Raw genomic sequence first — 24,206 nt, 5'->3', positions numbered from 1 at the left:
AACTGGAGAGTGTTCCACAGGCGTACTTCAGATTTGTGCTCTAATCACTACAAGCTGGTTTATCCGCAGGACTTGACCATAACTAATCTAGAGTAGCTTCCTTCTCCCCTTTTGCCTTCTTGAGATCTCAATTATTATAGAATCATACTGCTAAGGTGTTTTTTTTTTCTGGTTCCGTTAGAAATATTTCATTTTCTTTATTAGACTATAGAGATAAGCCTTGAAAACTTTATTTTAAATAAACTTATTTATTTAGTTTAAGTTTAAATATTGTGCAAAAGCATGGAAACCTGTGAATTCCACATACAGATCTTTTAATCAAATTTCACAAGGCCAGAACGCACAGTGAAGAATGGCTGCATAGAATATGGCATCATTTCCTAGAATTCATATAGATACTATTAGATTACTTGTTTTGCCATCTAACCTTAATAATTACCAGTCTTCTTTGTAACTGCAAATTCTGTTTCACCTATTTGTTTACAAGTTGCTGTTCTTCAAATAAGAGCAAATGCTAATGTAATGTACTATAACTTCCAGTCATTTTTAAGTAAGAGACATTTTACTTGAGACAGTTTTGACTTGACAAGTTTGCTAGCATGTAAGGTAACCCTGAAATATATTGCTATCAATCCATTTTCCTCTGTAGGATTTAGAATAATATAAAATAGAGTTGAAGAGAGAGTCATGATACTACCTTTTTTTTTTGTTGTTGTTGTTATGAGTTTCTTAAATTTTTGTGTAGTCTTCTTCCCTCCCCCCCCCAATTTTGCCTCAGACTTTTTTTTTTTCCTACAGTTTTTCTGTAAGCTAATGCTACTTGAAAATAAATATTTAAAAATAATTTGTTTTCTCTGGAATGTTTCAGATTTTGACTTGATTCTGCCAGCCTAATACCTTGCCTTTTGCCAGCTTCCATCATCATATTATGAAGAGGATGTATAAGGCCCTTCAGAGTTGGTTTGACAATGCTGTTAAATCTATTTTTTAAGGTCTTTGAATTCAGACTATTTGGATTTAGCCATGTAGAAATAACATATATTTATGATCTGCATGCAGAAATTACATTAATTTCTGATACATTAATGTTAACAAAAACAAGAATATTTCATTTTATATGAAAATGATTGCAGTAGTTGAGTGCAATCCAATTTAATGTTTTCTTGTCCCTTGCTTCCCGTATTTGTACTGTCTTCCTATGCCAAGCAGTTAACAAACATTTTTCTGTCAGTGGTTTGACAAAGGGAAGAGGAAGGTGTAGAATATGAATGAGTAATAAATTATGGCCTGAAAAAGCTTTCATCCCTTAATCAGAATCAAAATATGGCTGAGGCTTGTGGCAATGGTTTTTGTTACTGTTTAGTGTAATCTATTACTATCAATGCCAAAAATCTTCTATTTCCTAATTTTTTTCTGTATACTAGAGAACTAAATATGTGTGGGGAAAAAGAACTGTAATCTTTTGATCCTGTTAGATGAGGAAAAGTTAAAATGGATAGTAGGGCAGAATTTAGAAGATAGAATCAGGCTATTGTGCATGCTTGCTGGCTGGAACTTCTGTTCTCCAGTATTTTTACTTGGCAGAGAGTTAGTTTAAAATGGGAGTGAGGGGAGTTTCAGTTGTTATCCAAACATAAATCTGGAATAACTTACTGTGTATTAGGAATGAATGCCTGGCACATACTAAAGACAAAATTCTCACTCTGAAATTGTGCTGTGTATTAGAAAAGGAAAAATAACATGGTATTACGTGACAAAGCAGAGAAGTTTCTGTAAAGCTCACTGTATAATTCCATCCAGCACACCCACACTTAGTATTTGCTGAAGAGTGATTAAGGGTAAAAAATCAAGGCGTAAATTTTGTAGTTATCTTGGCAAAACATTTTTCTGAGAATGACTACTTGCCAAGCCTTTATGAATTTGAATATAAATGTCCTGCCTCCAAACTGAGCACAAACCCTCTTGTAGTTAATAATTGGCAAAACAGTTCTGCCTTTGTGTATAAAAGATTACAAGTGACTTTAGATCTACTTAATAATTAATATTTTGACATTAACTCTTGCAGCCTCCTTTACCTCCTTAGTGCTTTACTTTATGCATATACTGCTGTTGTCAGCTACAAAAATGTTTTGCTACTTGACTTGGATAAAGGGGGGGAATATGCAATTTGTGTCTGTTAGGAAGCCAAGTGCATAGAACAAGCTGAAAAAGAAATAGTAATTACTTACATTTGTTTTTTTCCAGGTATTCCAGATCTTCATCACAAATAGTGAAAACAGATGAGAATTACAGGTCACTTATTTCCAAGATTGTCTGCATTCTTTTAGTACTTCATTTAGGCTTTAAAAACTTGTTAATGTTTGCAGCTGCAGTCTATAGTTTTATTTGTCTCTTTATATCAGAATTTTCAGCAGCTTGGCTTTTCACAGAGGAAATGTTTTATTAGAAGTTACCAGGCAAATAGGTCCTGTAGGTCTAGTTGTTTGCAGTGTATTACTGTGGTCATTATAGACATGCACTTTAAACATTTTTCAGTGTATAGAGAGAATTTCAGAAGAGAAAACTCTGAAATAATTTTCATGTAAAATGGCGTCTCAAGCACAATATTTACAAAAGGTGAAATAACACAATTGTAATACGGAATGCTAAGAGGATTTCTTTCTGTGGTGTCCATACCATTCAGGAGATTAACTCCTAGTTATTAGAAATTGAGTTAATGTGAGTTAATAGAAACTCACATTAAAGCAGTTTTTGTGGCTTAACAAGCACAATAATAATACATTCCACTGCTTTTGCAATATTACAGAAACCAGAACAGCTGTATTTGAAGGAATGAAAATAATTACTCTGTTTTCTTTCAGATATGGGGGAGGGGGAAAATTGAACTCATATTCAGCTTTCTCAGCAAAATTGTTGGTTGTAAGTGGCAAACTTTTAGCCTCTTGCTTATGTGTTCTTTGCTGCTGAGATTGCCTGTGAACATAAACATGGAGAACAGTTCTTTGACCATTAGTTGCTGGTTTAAAATTTCACTGGTGCTAATAATGCAGGAAAACTATGTTTTGCTCAATGCTACTGAAAATTCAGGAATGAAGTGAGTATTTGCATCTACTGTAGGTTAGACAGGAAAAGGATATAATAGATTTTCTTCATTGGATCAAAGCATATCTTACAGTAAGTATACATGATAGTAGTATTTGTGGGATAAACTACACACAAAGACCAAAGATATGTAAGAGACTTCTGGCACCTTAATTAGCAAAGTTAATAGTACGAAAACCAACACAAGCGAACATGGTTTTACAGATAGCTTTCATGTAGAATGCTTAGGACATTTCAGAATCAAAGAGAAGGATGACAAAATATGCAGTCATGGAAAGACTTGTGTTTGGAATGAAGATTCTTTGCCTTAGGAATAAGATGTAATGATAATACACAAAAATGCAAAGAGTAGAACTAGTTAGTAGACACTTTTTCCTGTTGTCTGTAATAAGGCAAGGGATTACTTACTGCTTTTAGACTCACATATTTCTCTTCAGATAATTTCAAAAGCAAAATTTCAAAACATTAAAAAAGTACTATTTTTATTTCAGTAGTGTCTGTAGAGTCAAATACCAAATTATTTCTGCCTCATCCTATACTATTTTTGCCAAATAAATGCCTAGTTATTTCAGATCAACCATTTCACTTGCTGTCTACTTGATAAGTTTAATGATTGTTGATAGAGGGTTTCAACCCCCAAGCCCCTTTTTTGTCTACAGCAGCACTGAGTAAATAAGTTTACTTAAACATACATAAAACCTTGTTTATCACTGGTGAGTTTCAAACTCTGGGAAGTATACTTTACTTCACTATTGTCAGTTCATCAATTGAAACTGACATTGCAAGAGATTTTGAGTGGTAGGATATGGTTTGCATTTTATGACTGTGGGTTTCCATGTATTTCATTATAATCAGGCTATTTTATCAATGGTGTTTGAGACAGATGCTCTTTCATTACTGAAAGCTACTAGGTGTTGATGCTTTGTCAGTGGTAATTTTCACAAATATTGTATTCTTTCTTAATCACCACCTATTTGAGAATGAAGGAAGAGCTTATGCCTTACCTTTGGAGTGTTTGAAGGGGTCATAGACTCATAGAAGCAACCAGGTTGGAAAAGACCTTTAAGATCATCAAGTCCAACCTTTACCCCAGGACTGCTAAGTCCACCACTAAACCTGAGTTTCTCAGTCTCTGAAATCCTCAGAAGGGAAAGGACTGGCATTGTAGGGCTGCCTACAAAGCATAGAGATGTAACAGTTCTGTAAATACACCCCTTTGGATATTATTGTGGAAAAAACTTACTTTGCTTTCACTATTTAAATGAATATATTTGAAATGAATGTAAAAAAAAAAAAAAAAAAAAAACACCAAAATAACCCCAGAACCAGAATAACACAAGAATAAGTTATAAATAAGCAGATTTTTTAATGATTAAACATTTGAAAGATTCCTGTTTATATGGAAACAGGGTTCTCTTTATTTAAATTAATTGTGGAAGAGATATGAACATGCATACTTCAGCAAGTAAGGTAAATCTATATCCAGTAACGACCAAGGGTATTCTGAATTTGTCATTCTAACTCATAACAGTCTAAAGTCGATTTACTTTCCTCTAAAAAATACGTGATATTTGCATCTGTCTAACGAAGTAACTGATTTAGATGGCCCATAGGCCTAGCATCCATTATGTTAATTCATAAATTTTACTTTATTAAATCATACCATGAAATGTGTTCAGGGGTGTTACAGTCAAGTATGTACTTAAAAATCAGCTTAAGACTATAAGCATTGACACCTCATCATATGATGATGATATTTTAATTGACAGTAGACTTAAATTATAGTGCCTTAGACACAAATCTTTATCTTTCTGTGTTTGGACTTCTTTGAAATGTATTTTAAACTTCGCATGTGCTGGTTTCATAATTTTTAATATTAACGTGTCAGCATCCTGAAGGTAAATAAGGTGTGGGCTTAAGAGTACCTACCAGTAGTTAGCTTAATATTAGTGCTGTCACTTCATGAAACCTACATAGCATGGAATCTACATAGCATTTTCTTGTTAAAATTATTGTCTTTCACCTGTCATGGTCACTTACAGTTGGCCCTATCTTTTATCATTCCTGAAGTTTCACTCAGAGTTGACTTTTACTTGGTTGTTCTTTACTGAAAACTTGAATATAAAGGTGCTAGGTTGTTTTGTAAATTGTAAACGTGGAAGTAGAGAAGTGTTGAAGGGCACAAGTACGTTTTTTTATTATTTTAGGGAGTATTTAAATGATTGGGCAACCCAACAGTTTTAACATTCAAAAATTTGTCAGCTTTGCACTCTCAAATAAGGAATGTACACTTTTGTCTGTTTTGAATAATCAGTGTATATGGGACATGAAATACTAATTTTAAAATCCAGAGAAATGAGTTATCACACTCACCAGCAGAACCTGGGTTAAGTTTTGTATCAAGCAATCTAATTTTATTAGATGAACTGATAATAGATGGAAAGGGCAGCTTGTGGGCATATAATGCCACCTTCTGCAGCAGACATCAGCATAATTTGAAAGCAACTGTGTTATATATTCTTGTTTACTGAGATAATTTGAAGGGAAAAGACTATCTCTAGTGTATGAATTGAGGCTTGTAAGGAAAGAAATGCTAAAGCTGTAAAGCAAGTAACAATCACTTGCAGACCTGTATCCTCCAGGGAGAAGGACACTGTGATATGCCATGATAACCACCCCATGATAATATTTGGTAGAGTTGCATCTTACAGTTCTTAAGCTCTGCATTTGGAAGTGTTTTGTAGGACTCCCTCAAGGGTCAGAAGTGACAGTTAGTAAAATGACTTTCTTGTGAAAAATGTCCTGTATTTGGTTACTGAATGCTTTTGTTCCGTTTTCCTTTCTCTGTATGTTAATCCTAGTATATAATTATTTGATTTTATCCACTGTTTTCTGAAGCATATAAAATTCTGCCATGTGCCTATCTAAAATTCATAGATTTTTGGTAGTAAAAAGGTAACTTTAGTTAGAAGTTACTAATCATTGTTAATCATTAATTTTCAAGATCATGTAAAAAAATGGCGACTTTATTTGCTAGGAAAGTTTAGTAAAATCTGTCTTGTCTGATTTAAAGATCCGGTTTGTGTCTTGTGTCTTTTGATGCTATATATACATATAAATGAAATAATAGATGCTTAACTCCATTTATTGAATGGAGTTTACTGCTGACTGGTTCTTGCTACATGGAGTTCCATTTTTGAGATATATTCATACACTCTACGCATGTATGTAAGTAATAAAAAAATTACTCATGTATAATTAGGGATAAAAATTGACTTGAAGTTCCCATTTGAGAGTTGCAAACAAGGGTGGTGATTATTTACAAAAGCACTTAATATTGCATAATAGTGATACAAGCATCAATTTGAAATCAGGAATACTCATCAAGAAAAATAAAGCATGAATCTTAGAAAAATATCTCTCAGTATCTCTGCAAGACTGAATATATCTAGATTTCACTGTCATTGCTCACTAGTAGTGCAGTAGTATGTAGTTAAAACACAAGATGATTTTGTCTTTCAGATTTGTTGTGGGAAGCATTGCTTTGTTTGCCTATGGGTTTTGCCTTAGATAATCACTTCTGGATTTTTGTGTATTTTCTCTCCTTTAAAGGTCGTTTGTATGCAATGCAAACAGGGATGAAGATTGATAGTAAAACCCCAGAATGCCGTAAATTTTTATCCAAACTTATGGACCAGTTGGAAGCTGTAAGTACAATTTATTGCTTTCCTCTAAAATGGTTCACAGTGTTACTTTCATTTTTATCTAAGCTTCTGCAAATACTGTCTTTTCTCTTTCATCAGTCATTTATGCAGCTATTCTCTATGCAGGCATTCTGTGTATAATAAATTGGCAGAAGGATTGAAAGGAGATAAAACTGTACGCATGTTTATATGTACATATGCATGCACAAACATAACAGATTTTTATATAGCAGACATTTGCCATAAGATTTTGTATAGATAACATAATGATACTTTATTCATACATATTCTCCTGGGAAATAATAATTCATTACAAAATAAATACCAGTATTCTAGAAGACTTCAGGCTAGCCTAGTCTTTGGGTGCTATTAAAATTTTTTGACCTGAACTGTTGTACACAAGGACTGGGGTTTGAGTTTTAGGATTTGTTTGGGTTTTTTGTTTGTTGTTGTTTTTGGTTTTTTTTTTTAACATTTTCTAAAAGATAAAGATACTTTTAAAGTTACATAAAGTTCTCTGTTAGAGATTGGGGACCTTATACTATGCATTTTTGTAAGCACAGTCTTATCTGTGTGGGTAAGAGATAGCGATGTCATGCTCTTTTGAGTGGACTTGATAGTATTAAAAGCAAACAACCTGAAACAGAACAGAGTTAAAGAAAGGTAAAGGCATTGTACAGATGGTCAGTGGAAGTTCCAGGAGCTGTTTATGTTCACATACTGTAGTTTTCAGTAGCCTTGAAGGTTTAAGTGCTCATTTGCAAGCAGAAAGTAATGTTGAAAAATGAAGCAGCAGTTCTTTTTGTATTCAGTATTAAGATTCCATCCAAAATCTAGTTAGAGCATGCCTGAAGAGTTTGTGAAACTGGTGTAATAGCCTTCAATTCTTCGTGAAAACACCCCAAAATATGAACCATTTGTCTTTTTTTCGTACCTTGTACTTCTTGCTATGTTTTAACTATGACTTGAAAATCAGAGTGACCCATTTGTCTTTTTTCATACCTTGTACCTCTTGCTATGTTTTAACTATGATTTGAAAATCGGAGTAGTGGAAAATCCAGTGTACAGTGACTCCGCGTTGTGTTATTTCATCAATTTTTGACATCTTTAATGAATCTGATTTTCGTGTTCAAAGGGGAAGAGAGGTGAGATTAAAACTCCAGAAGATTTTGCTCTTCATTTCCTTAGGATTGTTAAAATCTATTTGATCCATTGTGGTACTTCAGCAACTGGTCTGTCTGCAATGTTCTCTTTGCTTCAATTTTTGAAAGACTAGAAAAGCAGCAAAACCCTATGGTTTCACCTTTCAGTTGCTGGTAAAATTGGCTGTGTGACAACTGATGCTTAGGTACTGAAGTTCCTTCTATGTACCCAAGTGGTTGAAGGATGGAGAGAGCACTTCTAAGCAGATCTAATACAGAATTTTGGGAGCTAGGAAGCTTGGGTATACTGACAGGTTGGACACCTGCAGGAAAAGCAGCCATTTTCAGTCTGCCCTTAACCAGCAGGGGCACAAAGGTGTGCTGTAGTTCTGCCCAAAATGTGTCTCACAGTTTTCTGTGTGTTGCTGCAGTTGATTTAGATGTTAAGAGAGAAGTTTACAAACAATACTAAACATGAAGTTTACAAACAATACTAAACATCATTGTAGGAAAGAATAAAACAGTGCAGATATATCTGGAAGATACCAGATGTGTTCTTTGCAAGAAGCTTAATAATATTCCAAATAGATGAGAGTGATTTTGTGTCCCAAATATATGTTTCTGTCAGAAATACTTGTATGTATAATTGTGTTGTTTTGCTTTTCCAGTAGATAACTATTTCACTTAAATGTTTGTGGTAAAACTAAAGCAAATGTGCTTGATTTTTAGGTTCAAATTATCAACCATCATTTAAAAACTCAGCATTGCTGTACTGATGCATAGATTGTGTGAAGGGTAATTTCAAAAGTAAACAACTTTGTTAACATCAATATTTTTAGAAGTATATGTAACACTCATTTGAGCATTTGAAATCATGTCCATTGAACATCAGATCAAGAACAGTATGAAGTTATTTTCTAAGTGTAAGGTGTATATATAGGCCGGTGAAATGTATATATACACACACAAAAATAATCTTCTTACTCAATTTAATGTAGTGCTTCATTTCAGTTATATATCTTGCAACTTACAAATTGTGGTACACTCGCAAGAAAAACAATTACACTTTGTAAAACAAATATATTTTGAAAAATACGTGGAGCATGAGTTTGACAAAACTCTTCAAATTTGAAGTTGTATTTGGAAAGTTTCTATTTCACTACTGAAATCAAATAACTTTTCTGGCAATGTTCTGTGTATTAAAAAGTTGGCAGCAATCTGAAAAATATGGAAATGCAGCCTGCATGATTAAATATTCTTCACATGCACAGTGAGAAAGAACTGCCATTCAGAGATTGTGTTTAAATATCTCAGCAAAATAAAGGCTGCAGGTTAGTATCATGCAGTGTTCCTGTTTTTGTTCTGTAAGGATAACCTGAGATTTCCTTATACAGAAACAGTAGGCCTATTCAGAAGCTGTAAATCCACCTGTTGTGTTACAGGGTTATTTGCTTTACTGATTTTTATTGGGAAACCTGAGTATCCTTGTACTCTAACGTCTTTGAAAAGAGGTCTTTGAATTACAGTGCACTGCTTGCACTGAAAATTCTGGTAAATCTGTAGGTCACTAGTCTGCTCAAGGTAGGGCTTAGACTTAGAAAAATGTAATGAACTGCAGTGAAATGCCTTACAAGAGGGAAGACAGAGACAGATGGTCGCTCTGACCTACAGTATGTTTATAAAGCATGCATTACTGTATCAGTTGAACTGTGTGGAATCCTGATACAGGCTTCAGAGTGCTTGTTTTTTGTTTTTTTTTATAATAAAGGCAAAAATATCTGTAGCTATTCCTTCACAGTATTGTAGTTGTGTTTATTTTAAAGGTTTGAGTTTTGGTTTGAAGTATTTTGTGTTGTTTTGGTTTTTTTGGTGGGTTTTTTTTTTTGGTGTTTGGAATTTTTTTAAGTATTCAGAGCTAAAATAAATAATTGAAGTGTATGCTTTTTCTTTTTTAAACTGTACTTCGCGTTGTCTAAATCAGCAGCTTCTTGTACTTGAATTCTGTTGCAGAATTGCTAGGATCTAATAACGTAACTATTTTTTTTCAATGTTCTTAAGATGAAAAAGCAATTTGGTGATAATGAAGCAATTACTCAGGACATTGTTGGTTCTGCTCATGTGGAGAATTATGCCTTGAAAATGTTTTTGTATGCAGACAATGAAGACAGAGCTGGGCAATTTCATAAGTAGGTGAAAATCTTTGGTTTTGTTATCTGAATTAAGATACCGGTCAGGAAATTTGAATATCCACACTCTTTAATTTCACTCGAAACAAGAATTGGGCTTTAATGCATTAATTTATATCTTTCAGAAAACTAAATTTGTTACTACTGGTATGTCTCTAACTTCATACGTTAACTAGCATCCTCATTCTTGTCTTCTGTAAGTGGTTGCTCACCTACTGGCAAGCCTTTAAAAACCCCAGGCTAACCGGGAGCTTAACATCAAGCATGTTACAGAATCATAGAATGTTTCTTCTGTCCTCTGATATTAGAATAGTTTTGATGATACATTATGTGGTTTGATTTACAGCAGTTACTACAGCAGCCAGGAGACTAGTCAATGCATTGCTAAATTTAAGCATTGTGAAGTAAGTTCTGTAACATCAGAATAAAAAAAGAGTAAAATTAGTGATGTCTGGTTTGAAATAAGCCGGTTTGGTCTAAAATACAGCTTCTAAAAATGTGATCCTGAGAGACTGACATTACCAAGTTAGTGAAATGTTTTAATTTTTCCAGAAACATGATAAAGTCCTTTTATACTGCAAGTCTCCTGATAGATGTTCTAACAGTATTTGGGGAGCTCTCTGAAGAGGTAAGTGTTGGGGATGTCAATGTATTATCTGACTGCCTTTCCTAACAGGTGCAAATTACTTGGTTCGTTCCTTACGGTTGTTTTTATAATTTGTGAATATAAACTTCAAAGAATATAATTTCTAATTATATTGTCAGATATGTGTTAGTCATTGTAATTGTGCTAAGTATTTTGAAGAAATTACATATGAAATACTAGACACCATTATCTGTTGGAAGATGCTTCATGACTTAGGTGCCAGTTAGAAATTCAAATTGTGATGATTACGGTGGGATGCATATATTATATTGAGCAAGTAGAAATTATTATAGGGAAAAAGATGAAAGGTTCCTGGCTTTTTCGACCTTTTTTCTCCCTCAAGCAAGAACTTTAGTGCTAATAACTGAGGTAGAATCATGTACAGTTTTAGTTAGAATAGATATTTTGCCATTGAAACAAACACTGCTTTTAAAAGGTGATATGTTAAGTTTGAAGAATGTGGATTTATTTCATAAAATAATGTCTTGCTATCTGGCCATTAACACATGAAAGTTTTAGTTGAAAAAGAAAATCTACTAAAGTAACTAACCCAGTGCTCTTCATGGTAGGTAATCTTTCACTCAAACAAATATTCCAGAATTGGAACACTTTTATTAAGTTCACCAGAATAATCTCTTGGTCTATTTTAAACCAAAATTTTCTGTTAGATGTGTAGTTAACTGCTCTCTGTTATTCATGCCCAATAGAAGAATTAATCTCCAATAGAGAGGAGCACATACTTTTAATAAAGTACTCCTTGTTCTGAAAATTGAAAATGCTAAATTAACTGAGAAGCTCAATTTGAAAATGTCATAATATAGTCAGTAACTTACAGCAAATTAAAAAAAAAAATAGAGAAAGCTACTGCTTCTTGTTAAAAGAAGGTTGAAATACCTGGAAAAATAAATGAGATACAGCAATGACAGTAAACAATCTAAGACAAAATCGGCAAGTGCTGATCGTGTAAGTGCTGATTATGTCTTACAGTGTCTGAATCCACGCAGGTAATCTACAAATATTTTTCTTCTTACGTGCTTGGGTGTTATGTGGAAATTTCAGTTCACCAGTACCTTACAGGTGATGAAGTTGATGTGAAACATGCTACCAACCTGCGCTGTTCACTTGGCCAAATTACTCATCCTTCCACGTGTCTCATCTGTGTTTATATTCAGCCTTGTTCCTTGAAATGTATTAGCTTGTAACTGGCAGAGCTGGTTATGTCTGTTACAACTTTTGACAAAGTATTTGATTTGCATAATCAGTTTAAGATTTCTTGTAACAGTTGAGAACTCTTCCTGGATACTGTTCTAACAGTACCAGGAGATAAAAAGTGAACAATCATTTGATGTTTTGACATATTAAGGTTGTACTCGAGAACAGTAAAGTATATTTAAAAAAAAAATGGAAAATCTCAAAATAGTTGAGACTCTTGGCATTTATTTCAATCACTCATCTTTTGTGAAAAGAAGAATTTATGAAAACCCAGGTGAAAAATGCTTTTCCTTCATAATTTTTCCCATAAGCTGAAAATAGTGAAAAATCATGTTGATTTTCTTCAAGTACTGAAGTTACTACCACTTTTTTCCAATTTTAACGTGTCAGTATGAAACAAATGCAGTGCTGTTTCAGAAGATGAGTTGGCAAAAAATTGTATTGACCAACAGTATATAACCAATTTTTATAGGTATGAATATTTTTTCTAATAACTGAACTATTAAATGTGACATTAACAGTTTATTTAAAGCTGTTATTATCATACCCCTTGCTCTGTGTAGTAGTTTATGTATTGCTAAAGGCCTTCATCTGATTTTTAGCCATGTTTTGAAGATACTAAATCAAAATATTGCATGTCCTATAATACCACACACACCACATTAATCTGCAACTGCAGCAGCTTTTCTGTATTCATGCTTTTAAATACATTTTTAAAATCTAAGATAATGTAATTAGACTGTATTACTGGTCAGCAGGAGTAGCATTTTAATTTTCAGATATTTAAATCTAAAGGTAATAATCATGTAAGTTTATGGAGATAGGAAGTTTTCCTTATTATTTTATATCAGTAATTGCAACACAGTGCTCCACCTTTCACACTAGATGGTCCTGGTGTAATTTATTTCCTTTTTCTGATGTGCTGCACTCATTAAATATCTCCGCATTTTAGTTGCATGCTGAGAGAGCTGTTCTTTTTATATTTTTTTTTTTAATTCACCAATTAATTTTGCACATGTTTATCTTTAAAGGGGTGTCAAGTGATAGCAGAGAAAGCAGTTTAGTTTTATAATCTCTTCTCAGGGTGGAAAGCCTACTTGTATTTCTGTTATGAATGCATTAATTTTCAGAAGTGAGTGATTAAAATGGCTGGCCTTTTTTCTTTCCCCAGAACGCCCAGCACAGGAAGTATGCTAGGTGGAAGGCAGCATACATTCATAACTGCTTGAAGAATGGAGAGACTCCTCAGCCTGGGCCTATTGGAATGGAAGGGGAGAGCTTTGGTATGTGTTTCACTTTTCTTTTTAAAAGAGTGGATAGCTGGGCCAAGACTGAAGCGCTGGTATGGACAGTTCTTTAGGGAGCACTCTACAGGAAGCATTCTGCTTTTTCTTTATGCTCCTCTTGCTGTTATTTTTATTGGACATTACTGTTTGATTTACTTTTTTTTTTTTTTTGTACCTCTGTAGTGGAGATTATTATTTTGAATATAGCTACTCTAAGAAGGCATTGCCACCTTTGGGCCAGAACCATACATTTCTTTAATGCTACCCACAGTCCTTCTTTTAAATGTTCTTGCATAGTTACAATGCCTTTACCAGTTTATCCTTTCTCAGAAGTTAAATAGGAGTTGAAAATTGATCGATTGTAGATGAATTCAATTCAAAGCAAACACCTCATAGTGAGACAACCCCTTCCTCACTATATAAAATGTGGTTTTCAGTAGGTTTATGGCCTACTCTTTTTAGATTGGATGTCTTACCACTTTCTCAGTCGTCCTCCTTTTCCTCATGTTTTTAGTTATTGCTTGTCTGGCTACCTGACTTTCCTATGCAGGATTCCTTGAAGTTACATCCTTAACTGTTAAATAAAACATGGTAATTTCCAAGGACAGCCACTTACCAATAACAATTATTTTTAAGCCTTCCAAATTGTGACTTTTACTGTCTTCTATTTAGTGTGCTCAGACCTGTCTAAATTTTGCTGCTACTATAAAAGTCTTAGCTCTTCAGTAAAAAACTTTAGGGGCATCCAAACCTTTCACATTTAGTGCTTTTAAAAAAAAAGACACCACCACTGTGAGCAGACGCAAGCTACCCTCTCCATGAATTAACAGAACACATACTAAGTAGACTCTCTCCTACAAGAGCACATAGATCACATCCTAACCTATTTTGAGAAAGACAGCTCTGTTCTCTTCTTTGATTATGTGTTGTTTTACTAAAAATAATCAATCCAGATATACCATATTATTTCTAATCCTTACAAATTTTACTCTCCTTCCAAAGTATAGAATCACAGACTTCATATATGTCAAATTTTTGTATAGTCAAATGAAATCACATACAAAACTTTTTCTGTTAAACTGCTGACTAAAACAGGTAACAATATGATTTTTTTTTGTATAAACTGATCATGCTTTTCAGTTATTGATAAAAACAAAATGTAGGCAAAAAATACTAATTTCTGAAATATATCAAAATCAAAATGGTATGTAATTGTTAAATTAACTTTCAGAATATTTTCACCCATTTACTTTTCTGTTGTATGAAGTTTTTCTGTTCTTAATGCTTTATGTTTCATTTATTTTGAATTTCACAGTTCCTTTTCATTGTAATCAGTTTCATAAATAAGGTGTCTCTTCATTTTCCTCCCCAGTCAGTGCAGAAGCTTAAAATAAAAATTTACATGTGAATCTTTTACGGAAATAAGATGTCTTTGGAATGGATGCTTTCCTTACTCGAATTGAAACTGACCAATTCAGCACAAAGACAATAACCTTTACATGTAATTCTTCACATGCCTAATGAAACAACTAAGAACATTAAATGATTTGAAATTTTCCTCTGAGCTAGTATGGCTTGAATGGCTTGAATTGTCAAGCCATCACTTAAGTATCCCTTAAGTTGATGCTTGCTTATATCTTTACTCAGGCTTGAATTTAATAATACTTTTTTTTTTTATAATAATACAGTTTCTTCAAATAAAAAGGATCGGTAAACAAATCTGCAGTGCAGAAGAGAGAAATCTAACTTGTAGAGTTTGGCTTGTATCTAACAGAGACACCTTGTAGAGTTTTATGAAGTGAAGCATTGGCAAACTAGTTTCTTCTTCAACATACAATCTCTTTCAAGGCAATTTTCTTAACTGCTGGTGCACCTGTAGCAAGAGAGATTTACAATGCAACTCCACTTGCAAACATTGTCACATCTTTATAAATCCAATTAACACTAGTCTGATGATTTAACGGAAAAGACAACATGCAGGAAAAAATCTATTGTTATAGTGAATGTAATGAATAACCCAATTAAATATTTCTAGCTTTAAGTGAGTCATCTTTAGTGGTCTCTGTCATAGTGTGGTTATTTACAAAGCTCACCTGATCATGTGACAGTAAGCTTTCTTCATTTTCTTTAAGTGGAGGTAAAGGTAACTGACTTGTTCAAGGCTGCAAAAGAAACTGTTATAGGAGGAAAAGTGGATTTCAGACTTCACTCAAATCCTTACTATTCATTGCAGGTCATTACAAGCAGTAGCATGAATTGGTGAAGACTTTGTTTTCATTACCAAGTTGTGCCTTCATGCAGTTTGAAAGGGACACAAATGATGAGTGATCCAAAATTTAATCATCCTTGTTGATAGGGAGCCTGCAATATCTGTAATTTGGCAATATCTTTTTTTTTTTTAATTGTATTTCATGTAGTAAGAAACAACACTTCTGTTTTCCAAAGAATTAAATGAGTGGTTTCCACACTTATTTTTGGAAATTAACTCTTTAGGGTAGGTTTCCATAATGCTTTACACAGCCAAGACAAAAATTTTATGCAAATTATTTCTAATAGAAGAATCAGTAAAAAAATGTGTCAGTTCTGTCTTTGTGCATCATGAGAAGAAAAGCAGCATTGTTCAAATATATGACTGGACCTTCCCCATTCCTTTCTGCTTGCTCATTTTCTTCCTCCCCTTCCAAGTGGAAAAAGTCTGTTTAAACAGTGTGAAATTTGGTCACTGTAGCTTGACAAATTACCGTTTTTTTCCAAAGTGTTATTTTCTTTGTGATTCTTGAAAACCATACTGTAACTCTTGGAGATGTTTTTACAGTAACATAGGCATGCTTTATGCAGCTCTGCTGTTGAATTTATGGAAGCTTTTGTCAGGATGGAAACCTTAAAATTGCATGCTTGATTTATTAATGCAGTTGGAATACAAGTTCTAGAGTACACATAAAGTTCACTTAGCATTAGCCCTGGGTCATTCAACAAGACTTTTTACTAATGGAAAAGAAAAAAGGCAATTTCAAATATTAATAAGTTCCTAAATGGTTACGGTATAGCCACAGTAAAATATGTTAAATATCACCACTTACGTTGCAATATATAATACATATTTTAAATTTATATTACAGAATTCTAGGAAACCTCTTTTGTCCCAACTAGTAGAAAGAACAGTGTATGAAAGATTGGTGGATTTTTTTAGTCCATTACTCCATGTTGTGGAAAAAGATACACATATATATATATTTTATTTTTTTTTTAAAAAAGCAGTGTTTCAATAAAACCTTAAGTTGTAAATCTTTTAGGAACATCTCAAGCTAAAGTGAAGCAGTTCAGAAGAATGTGAAAGAATATTTTTAAATTAAAATCAGTTGATTACTTTTATAAGTCTCTGGACTCCTTAAAAATAGGTGTCCAGAGAATTGGAGGGCTCTGGTTTTAAATTTAGTGCTCTGCCCTGCCGAATTTAAGGCATAATCAGTGCTTCCTTAAACTAGACAAGAAAATGCCATTAAGCTTTAAGAATCCTCTTATTTATATGAAAGTATATTTGGGCAGTTGGTTATGGGGACAGGGGTGTTGGCTTTATTCCATGAAGTCTTGCCTTCAATAAATAAATTAAAAAAAATTTAAAACCCAAAGAAACAGATAGTCTGGGTATACTGCAGCTCTGAGGAAAAATCTGAAGAGTGCATGGATTCATTATGCTGGAATGCAAGCACAAAGGCTGATGAGGTTCCAAGACAAGAAACTCAGATGGAGCTGAAACTGAATGTGAAACAATTATGTCACTGTTTCACAGCCTGGTATTCAGCATCCTTAGGAAAATTGCAAGGAACTGTAAATTCTAGGTTATTGCTGCTTTATGAGAAATTAGTTCTCCTAATTTTTCTGGTGTTCGTTCCCATTCCCTGTAAAAAAAAATCTGTTTTTCAAGAACGTAATGGATGTTCTAACCACAGAACTTAAAACCGGTCTGTTGACATGCGTTCTTTTCTAGCAGTCTGAAATACTTCTATTTAGCACTACTGTTAAAAAACTCTTCACAAATACTGCAAGCACGTATCTCAAAATTATTCTGATACTTTAATCTTTGATAAAGAATATTTTAAATATTTACTTTGCAGAAAGAATACTTACAATGCTTTGATGACATTTGAGCACTTTAAACACCCAAGAAAAGTTAATTTAAACAAAGCTACTTTTAAGTTTAATACAACCTAACATTTACCAATTGCATAATGAGCAAATCAAACAGTTGAGCTTGGTCTTTTGATGCATATGTCTGATTAAAAAGTATATCACCCTTCTGTGAATTTGCCTCTTACAAGCACTGTTATTAAGGGTGGTCAGCACTTACAATGCTTTTTTTTTGGTTGGGTTTTTTTTTTTTATGACATTGCCAGGCTTTAACCATTTGAGTTCATATCTTCCATGGCCAGTGTTGCGTACAGCATTGCGCTTATGCAGGAGTGACTTGAGACCATGAACTCTATGCAGTGAGAACATTTGGAGCTGAAACTGGAAATGTCTTGAAAGACGAGATTGGGAGGTAGTGAAAGACAGAAGTATGGGGGAAGAGTTTTCAGATACAGGATATGAAGTCCTGGTGCAGAGAGAGGGAAATCAGAATGGGACTGAAGAGCCAGATGAGGGCAACAGGAAGCTGCAGGAGGCAGTATAAATAAGTAAATGCATTAATGGTTTCAGTCTGGGCATGAATTTATAGGTAATTTCTCTTAGTTGAGATCATTAGTACAATGAAAGCATGGTTTCTCCCACTCCTTCATTCTCAAAAACAGTTTAATAGTTGTTACAACAGCTTTTTCCACATAGTAGCTTCAGGCAGATGCCCAACATGGAAAATCCAATTTTTTTGGCTACGGTTTGACCAAGATAGAAGTAATTGATAACAGTGTTACAAGTAAGCTTGGGCAGCTTTCAGACAGCACAAATGTGGTCTGGATTTTTGTTAAACTAAATTTTATTTTCTGAAATTTTTTTTTTTTGTTAGCACCAAACCCACTTAAAAATACAGCCTTCAACCAGTGCTTATTACTATCATTATGCTGTTATTTAGAAGGACATGTATCCTGTGTTTACTTTTGAATCTCACTCTTTTCTTGCCAGTTTTAACACATTCGGTTTTACTTCCATGCATGTTAGCCACATGATATTGCAGTATGACTCACTAGCAAAAAATACAGCAAAGGAAAAAACCTGGCACTTTAAACTATCCTTTGCCTTCCAGAAATCTGCCATATGTTTGTTTGCATATGTCAGAGGTAGCTTCATATAAAACTACAGCCTGAATTATTGGTTGCAGCAAGTCAGAGTAGTATTCACAACAGTAACATACAAAACCAACTATGTTTTGTGTTTTTATATTAAATTTTGCTAGCAGTGCTTGACATGCCTGGCGGAATTTCACTTCTAGGTTTCTTTGCTTTTTAATACTTTTAAATAAAGATTCTTGGTATTAAACTGTGGATTTGAGGGATTTGTGTATTAGTATGTAGATATTCTGAATTAAAGTAAATTAATACAGCTTTGCAATATAAAATAAAAATATAATCTTTAACTGTGCATTTTCTAAAGTCCAGTAAATATGTCCTAATGACAATACTGTTGATTTTACTCTGCATTATAGCCTTTTATTGTAGTAAATAATACTACGAATTAGTAGTATTTTGTAAAGGTAGTACCTTAACTACTTCTGGGAGGAATAGGACCTTACAAAGAAAAAAATTAATATCAATTTAAAAAAAAATCAATACATTTGTATTAGTAATATTGTTGATAGTAAGCTATTTTGTTATTAAGTAGTAGAGGTGTTTGCATAGCACATCATCTTGTGTAGTTGAAGATCAGTGTGGATTTCATAAACAATATCTTTTGTCAGATCTAGACAGAATACAAGTTTTGTGCTCCTATATTCATTTTGCTCCCTTTCAAGAACTGGATGTTAACAAAGCCATTCCTGAAACTGTTTCACCTGATATTATTGGCATAGATGGGTACTTACATAGTCAAAGAAAAGTAACTTTTAAAAATAGAGATAAATTCAAATTAAGGAGCAGAAATCAGCCGTATTCTAAATTAACGTGATTGTTAGCATACTAAAATTGGACAATTAGTCTTCAAAACTACATTGAATTATCTAGAGCAGAACCTTAAGAATGTAACTAGATAGAAAAATAACACCTATGTTCTTTGCACACTCTATGGGATATTGTGAACCTCATTATTTTTATAGTGCATTATGTACTCTAACTGTTCAGCTACGGTTATGACTTGGCTAAGCTGCATTTAGTTTTCTTGTTCAGTATTACTTTCCCAAAGTTCCTTTTTTTGTTATTTCTTTGTGGTTTGTTTAATTGATATGGACTAGAAGGATTGGCGCTGTCTTTCTTTTTACAAAGAGTTTGTAAGGCAAATACAGTTTTCCATATTCTGGTTCATGTATATATTAAAGTATAGGTTACTGCATATTTGTAGTATCTTGTTCAACTACTGTGGATGCAGTACATGGAAGTATAAGGGATTGTCCTAAAGAGACAGATTGCTTACTCAGACCAGTAATGAGATGATCCTTCAATTTAAACAGAAGAGAGCTTTGAAAGTATGTGAGTTCCTAGATCTCTATCCTATGGTATGTTGCTTTTTTACTTTCTCAAATCAACTGTAGGTGGTTTGGGTTGATAAATGTTTTATATGACATTGCGGTAGCAATTTTTCTACTAAAAAAATTTGAAAGGAGGCTTTAAAAAGAAGCCTAAATTTACAAGTGTTTGTATATAGTAATTCCTGTTTTGTGTCATCTTAGCAGATGTTGAAAAGGAAGAAGCAGAGTCATCTTCTCTCCATAGTGGAACAACTCAACCAACATCGTCGTCTACATATGAAGGCAACAACAAAGCAACTAGTAATTACACTGGCGTACATATACCACCAGGTGCCCATGCACCAGCCAACACTCCAGCTGAAGTACCTCATAACACAGGTATGTCTAAATCACACCCAAAAATCCATGCTGTTATTGAGAGGCAAATTCTAGCCCTCTTTTCATTACATATTAACTAAAATAAGACAGTTGTTCTATAGCAGAGGCAACTTTATAAATTAACATTGTGAAAATGCCATTGGGAATATTTTTTATGTTTTTCTGTTTTTTTAAATATTTAATTCGTATTTTGGAGCACTTTGCCAGAAGAGGTGTATGAACTGAATGAATGAGTGTTCTTGCAGACAGAATGTTTTTTTCTTCTATAGAATAATGCATTGCAACATCTATACTGTAAAGCAGTATTTGAGTCTTTCACTTGATAGATGAAATTTCATATTTAGCTTTCCCTGTGCAGATAAACTGCTGTTCTTTGTGGGAATCTCTCCAACATAATGTTGAAACTGTTACAGCAATGCTCTAATGGTACATGCCTGATGCACCATTCATACTTTTTTCTATTTGGTTAATGCTCTTTTTCCCATGCAACTGTTTCAGTGTGATTGACTTCAAAAATATAATTAATGGAAATTTTATCCCTGTTGTTAAACATACTGCCTCCTATGTCCTTCCTATTCTGTGTCATTTTTTGGACCAAAACAAAGTCCTTAAAAATCCAAGGCTCCTCCCAAGTTGCTGTTTAAAAAAAAAACAAAAACAAAAAAAACAGGAAAAAGTTGTATTAAATTGTTTGTGAATATAATTTTTTCACCTCATGTTACCTTTTTTATAATGATGTTTCATAAGACTAAAAACATTAAAAGCTCTTGATTTCAGTCTTGATGATCATTTAATTTTTCAGATACATTTTTATATTATAGAAAATATGAGATGTTTTTGTAACACAGCCCTTTCTTTTCTTTTACTTTCTCATTTTAAAAATGCTTCCCCCTTCAAAAAGTTCAGCATGCTCACTCTTTTCAGCTTTATCAAAGGGAAATCCTTCAGATAGCTGGGGTTGTTTGGGTCTGGGAGGGGGAGAGTGTTGTTTTTTACAGTCAGCCTAGGTAAATGTTTAGCTCTTCGTTTTTACCACATCTGACAATTATGGAATAGATATCGTGTTGGAATATATGAATTCTTTACATTGCATAGTTTTAACTCTATCAGTCATTCCATGAAATAACAGATAGTGTGGCTAAACCATCTTCCTACAAAGCATATATTGTAGAAAGAAATTATATTAGTCTTGTTTGTTCTGAACATACTGCAAAAATGTACTTTTGGATCAGCGCAAATGAGAGTATCTGAAATGTGGATGCAAATACAAGAATGCTTCCCAACATAAAGTGCTGTTTCTTATTCTAGCATCACCATTTCTCTTTTACATATGGCTGGCTTTTTGACTCTTACCAATTGTTTTTGAAGGAATTAGGAAGGAGACAGTTTTAAGTGTGAGATGGCAGGCATGATACTTTAAAATAATGGAGGATCTGATATTAAAAGGCAGAATTTAAAGTTCAAATATAAAAGCTTACTCCTACTCTTATCTAGCAGGTCTTCCTTACTACTCTAGGATAACAAGTATCTTTTGGACTAGGCTTTTCCTGTTTTTTTAATTAAAATTCTGTGAAAAACTGTACTGATAGAATCAGTGACAGCTTATAAATACTTCTATATTAATTTATAAAACAGTCTGAACTGAGGTTTTAAAATTATGTTTTATAAGAGTATGTAGTGACAGGAAAGGAGAAATGATTTTAAGCTGAAAAGGGTAGAATTAGGGTAGAAAAATCTTTCTTGGGAGGGTGGTGAGGCACTGTCACAGTTTGCCCAGAGAAGTTGTGGCGGCCCCATCCCTGGAAGAGTTCAAGGCCAGGTTGGATGGAGCTCTAAGCAGCTTTAAGAGTGGAAGGTGTCCGTGCCCGTGGCAGGGAGTTGGAATTAGATGATCTTTAAGGTCCCTTCTAACCCAAACCATTGTGTGATTCTATGAATTTTCAGGATTGGGAAGCTATCAGTTGCTTAATTTAAAAACCATTGAGTAATTAGCTTTACATTTTCTGTTTTCATATTTTGCCTGCTTACTTTTAAAGTCTATAAATAAAAATAAACCAAGACCAATTTTTTATATTGATTTGCAGGAGTGACAAGTAACACCATTCAGCCTTCTCCTCAGAATATTCCACTAGGCGATCCTTCCCTTTACAGTGCTCAGTCTGCAGGTAAGGTGGTGACACTTGTATTGTCTGTACAAGCAGTGTGCTGTGTCCTGTGTGTCTCCCATGTGCTAAAGGAAAAAGTTTGAGAAATAATGTCATCGTTACCTGAGCGCTACTAGTTCAGCAATTTTAAAGAGAATCAACCTCATCTAAATACCATGTGAAAGCTTTGCTACAGTGTATGATTAGTGTTGCCTGTCTGACTTTTTCAGACCAATGAGCTAGCACTGTATTAGGCTTTATTTATATTGTTGCTTGTTAGGGGAGGTTCTCATATACTTAACAAAGCCTATATTCCTGATGGCATTGCTAAATTATATTTTTGGTAATTAATACATGTTCCCTTTACTTAAAATTTCTTCTTCAGGGTCAGTAAGTTATTTTTTCAGTGCATTAAATAATCACACCATTGCAGTGAGGTTTTTTTATTGCAGCATAATTAATCAATATAATCAATACGTGCACGTGTTGATTATAAGTAATACCTGTATTAAATTAAATAATTAAGAAGGTGCTACTAATGATGCCATTTTGACATACCATTTAATCAAGCCTTTGATCTTCTAAAATGACAACTGTCTTTGATGTTAAAATCACTAATAAGTATATTACGTGTATATTATGTCTGCTTATATATATCATGCTTTGAAGTACACACATAAATGCTAACCTTAGAGAAACCATGGCCTGTAAAAGAGTGGTGACTGAAAATAAAGTTGAAATCATCCTGGATACTAATCTGTTCACATTCTACCCTATAGTTTTTCCTCACTGGGGAAAGCTGATAATATATGTGTAGAGGTTTTAAGTTCCAGAACTAAATACAGTCAAATATTGACTGTTATGACTACTGAGTTTAGATCCTTATGTTCTTGTATGTCATAGTTGACAAATATTTAGTTGGATATTTCAATTTATTATGTGATGAAGAGTCTGTGAAAAATACAAGCTTTTTGATACACTGGAATATTATAACAGGAATTCAGTATTTAGCTTGTTTTCAGAGTGCCATCATAAGAATGCTTAAGGATGTGTCTGTTTTAATATATTAAGAAGACGTTTTTGTAGAACATGTCTTAAAAATAAAAGCCATAAAATTACTTTTAATAGAGACACATTAATCATTAGTATTCTCTTGAAGAACTAAAGCACATCCTACTGTTTGTCTGGCATATTACTGTAATGTCTCATGTGACAATTAGCTCATTGTATTGAAAACAGTACCTCAGACCTGTAGCTGAACCATTTAAATTTGATGACAGTTTTTTTAGTTTTGAGGGAAGTTGTGAGGGTTTTGGTAGCTCCTCAACGAAAACAGCTGAAGGCTTTACTTAAGCTTTAACATAGTAACTGCTAGTTGGAAAGCAAGTTTTATGTTGTTTGTCAACAAAGCTTTCATATTTAACCATCTTGTCATGATCTGATAGACAGTAATTTTAATAGGGTTTTGGGTAACTACTCTGAAAATTGTAGTTGTCAGTGTTCCTTGTTTTCAGTGTCTAATTCTAGTTGTCAAAAATATCATAATTTTGATTTAAACTTTAATTCTTCTTTAAGTGTTAGAAGTTCATCATTCAGTAGCTGGATGGTAACAGTGTATTGCTCCTTCTGTCCACTTACCTGCTTTAATAAGTACATAAATATAAATAAAAAGGAATTGAGTGAATTAAGATACCCTGTGTTTGTGAATTTGTAGTAACTACTGTCATGAAAATAAGAGGTTAAGACCATTGCTAAGCACAGTGATGAACCTCTAATTTGATCTGAGAATTTGC

General features: G+C 33.5%; 1 protein-coding gene across 7 annotated transcripts in view; it reads left to right on the top strand.

Annotated features, from left to right (window-relative positions):
• VTA1 (vesicle trafficking 1) overlaps positions 1 to 24,206 on the top strand; it is a 53,671-nt gene that overhangs the window by 23,603 nt on the left and 5,862 nt on the right. For 4 of the 7 annotated variants that reach the window (XM_062614248.1, XM_062614247.1, XM_062614250.1 and 1 more), the window contains 6 exons: positions 6,715 to 6,809; positions 10,007 to 10,134; positions 10,687 to 10,762; positions 13,164 to 13,275; positions 20,093 to 20,269; positions 22,354 to 22,434. In XM_062614248.1, coding sequence (XP_062470232.1) covers positions 6,715 to 6,809; positions 10,007 to 10,134; positions 10,687 to 10,762; positions 13,164 to 13,275; positions 20,093 to 20,269; positions 22,354 to 22,434 — 669 coding nt within the window. Of the gene's footprint in view, positions 1 to 2,244; positions 2,293 to 4,484; positions 5,873 to 6,714; positions 6,810 to 10,006; positions 10,135 to 10,686; positions 10,763 to 13,163; positions 13,276 to 20,092; positions 20,270 to 22,353; positions 22,435 to 24,206 lie in introns of those variants that run through there. The other 3 variants (XM_062614251.1, XM_062614253.1, XM_062614249.1) reach the window with 3 other exon arrangements.

The sequence above is a fragment of the Pezoporus occidentalis genome, unplaced genomic scaffold (genome assembly GCF_034315485.1).
Source record: "Pezoporus occidentalis ecotype Australia unplaced genomic scaffold, CSIRO_AGI_Poc_V1 ctg174, whole genome shotgun sequence".
Lineage (NCBI taxonomy): Eukaryota > Metazoa > Chordata > Aves > Psittaciformes > Psittacidae > Pezoporus > Pezoporus occidentalis.
This window is presented reverse-complemented; position numbering and strand designations above follow the sequence as displayed.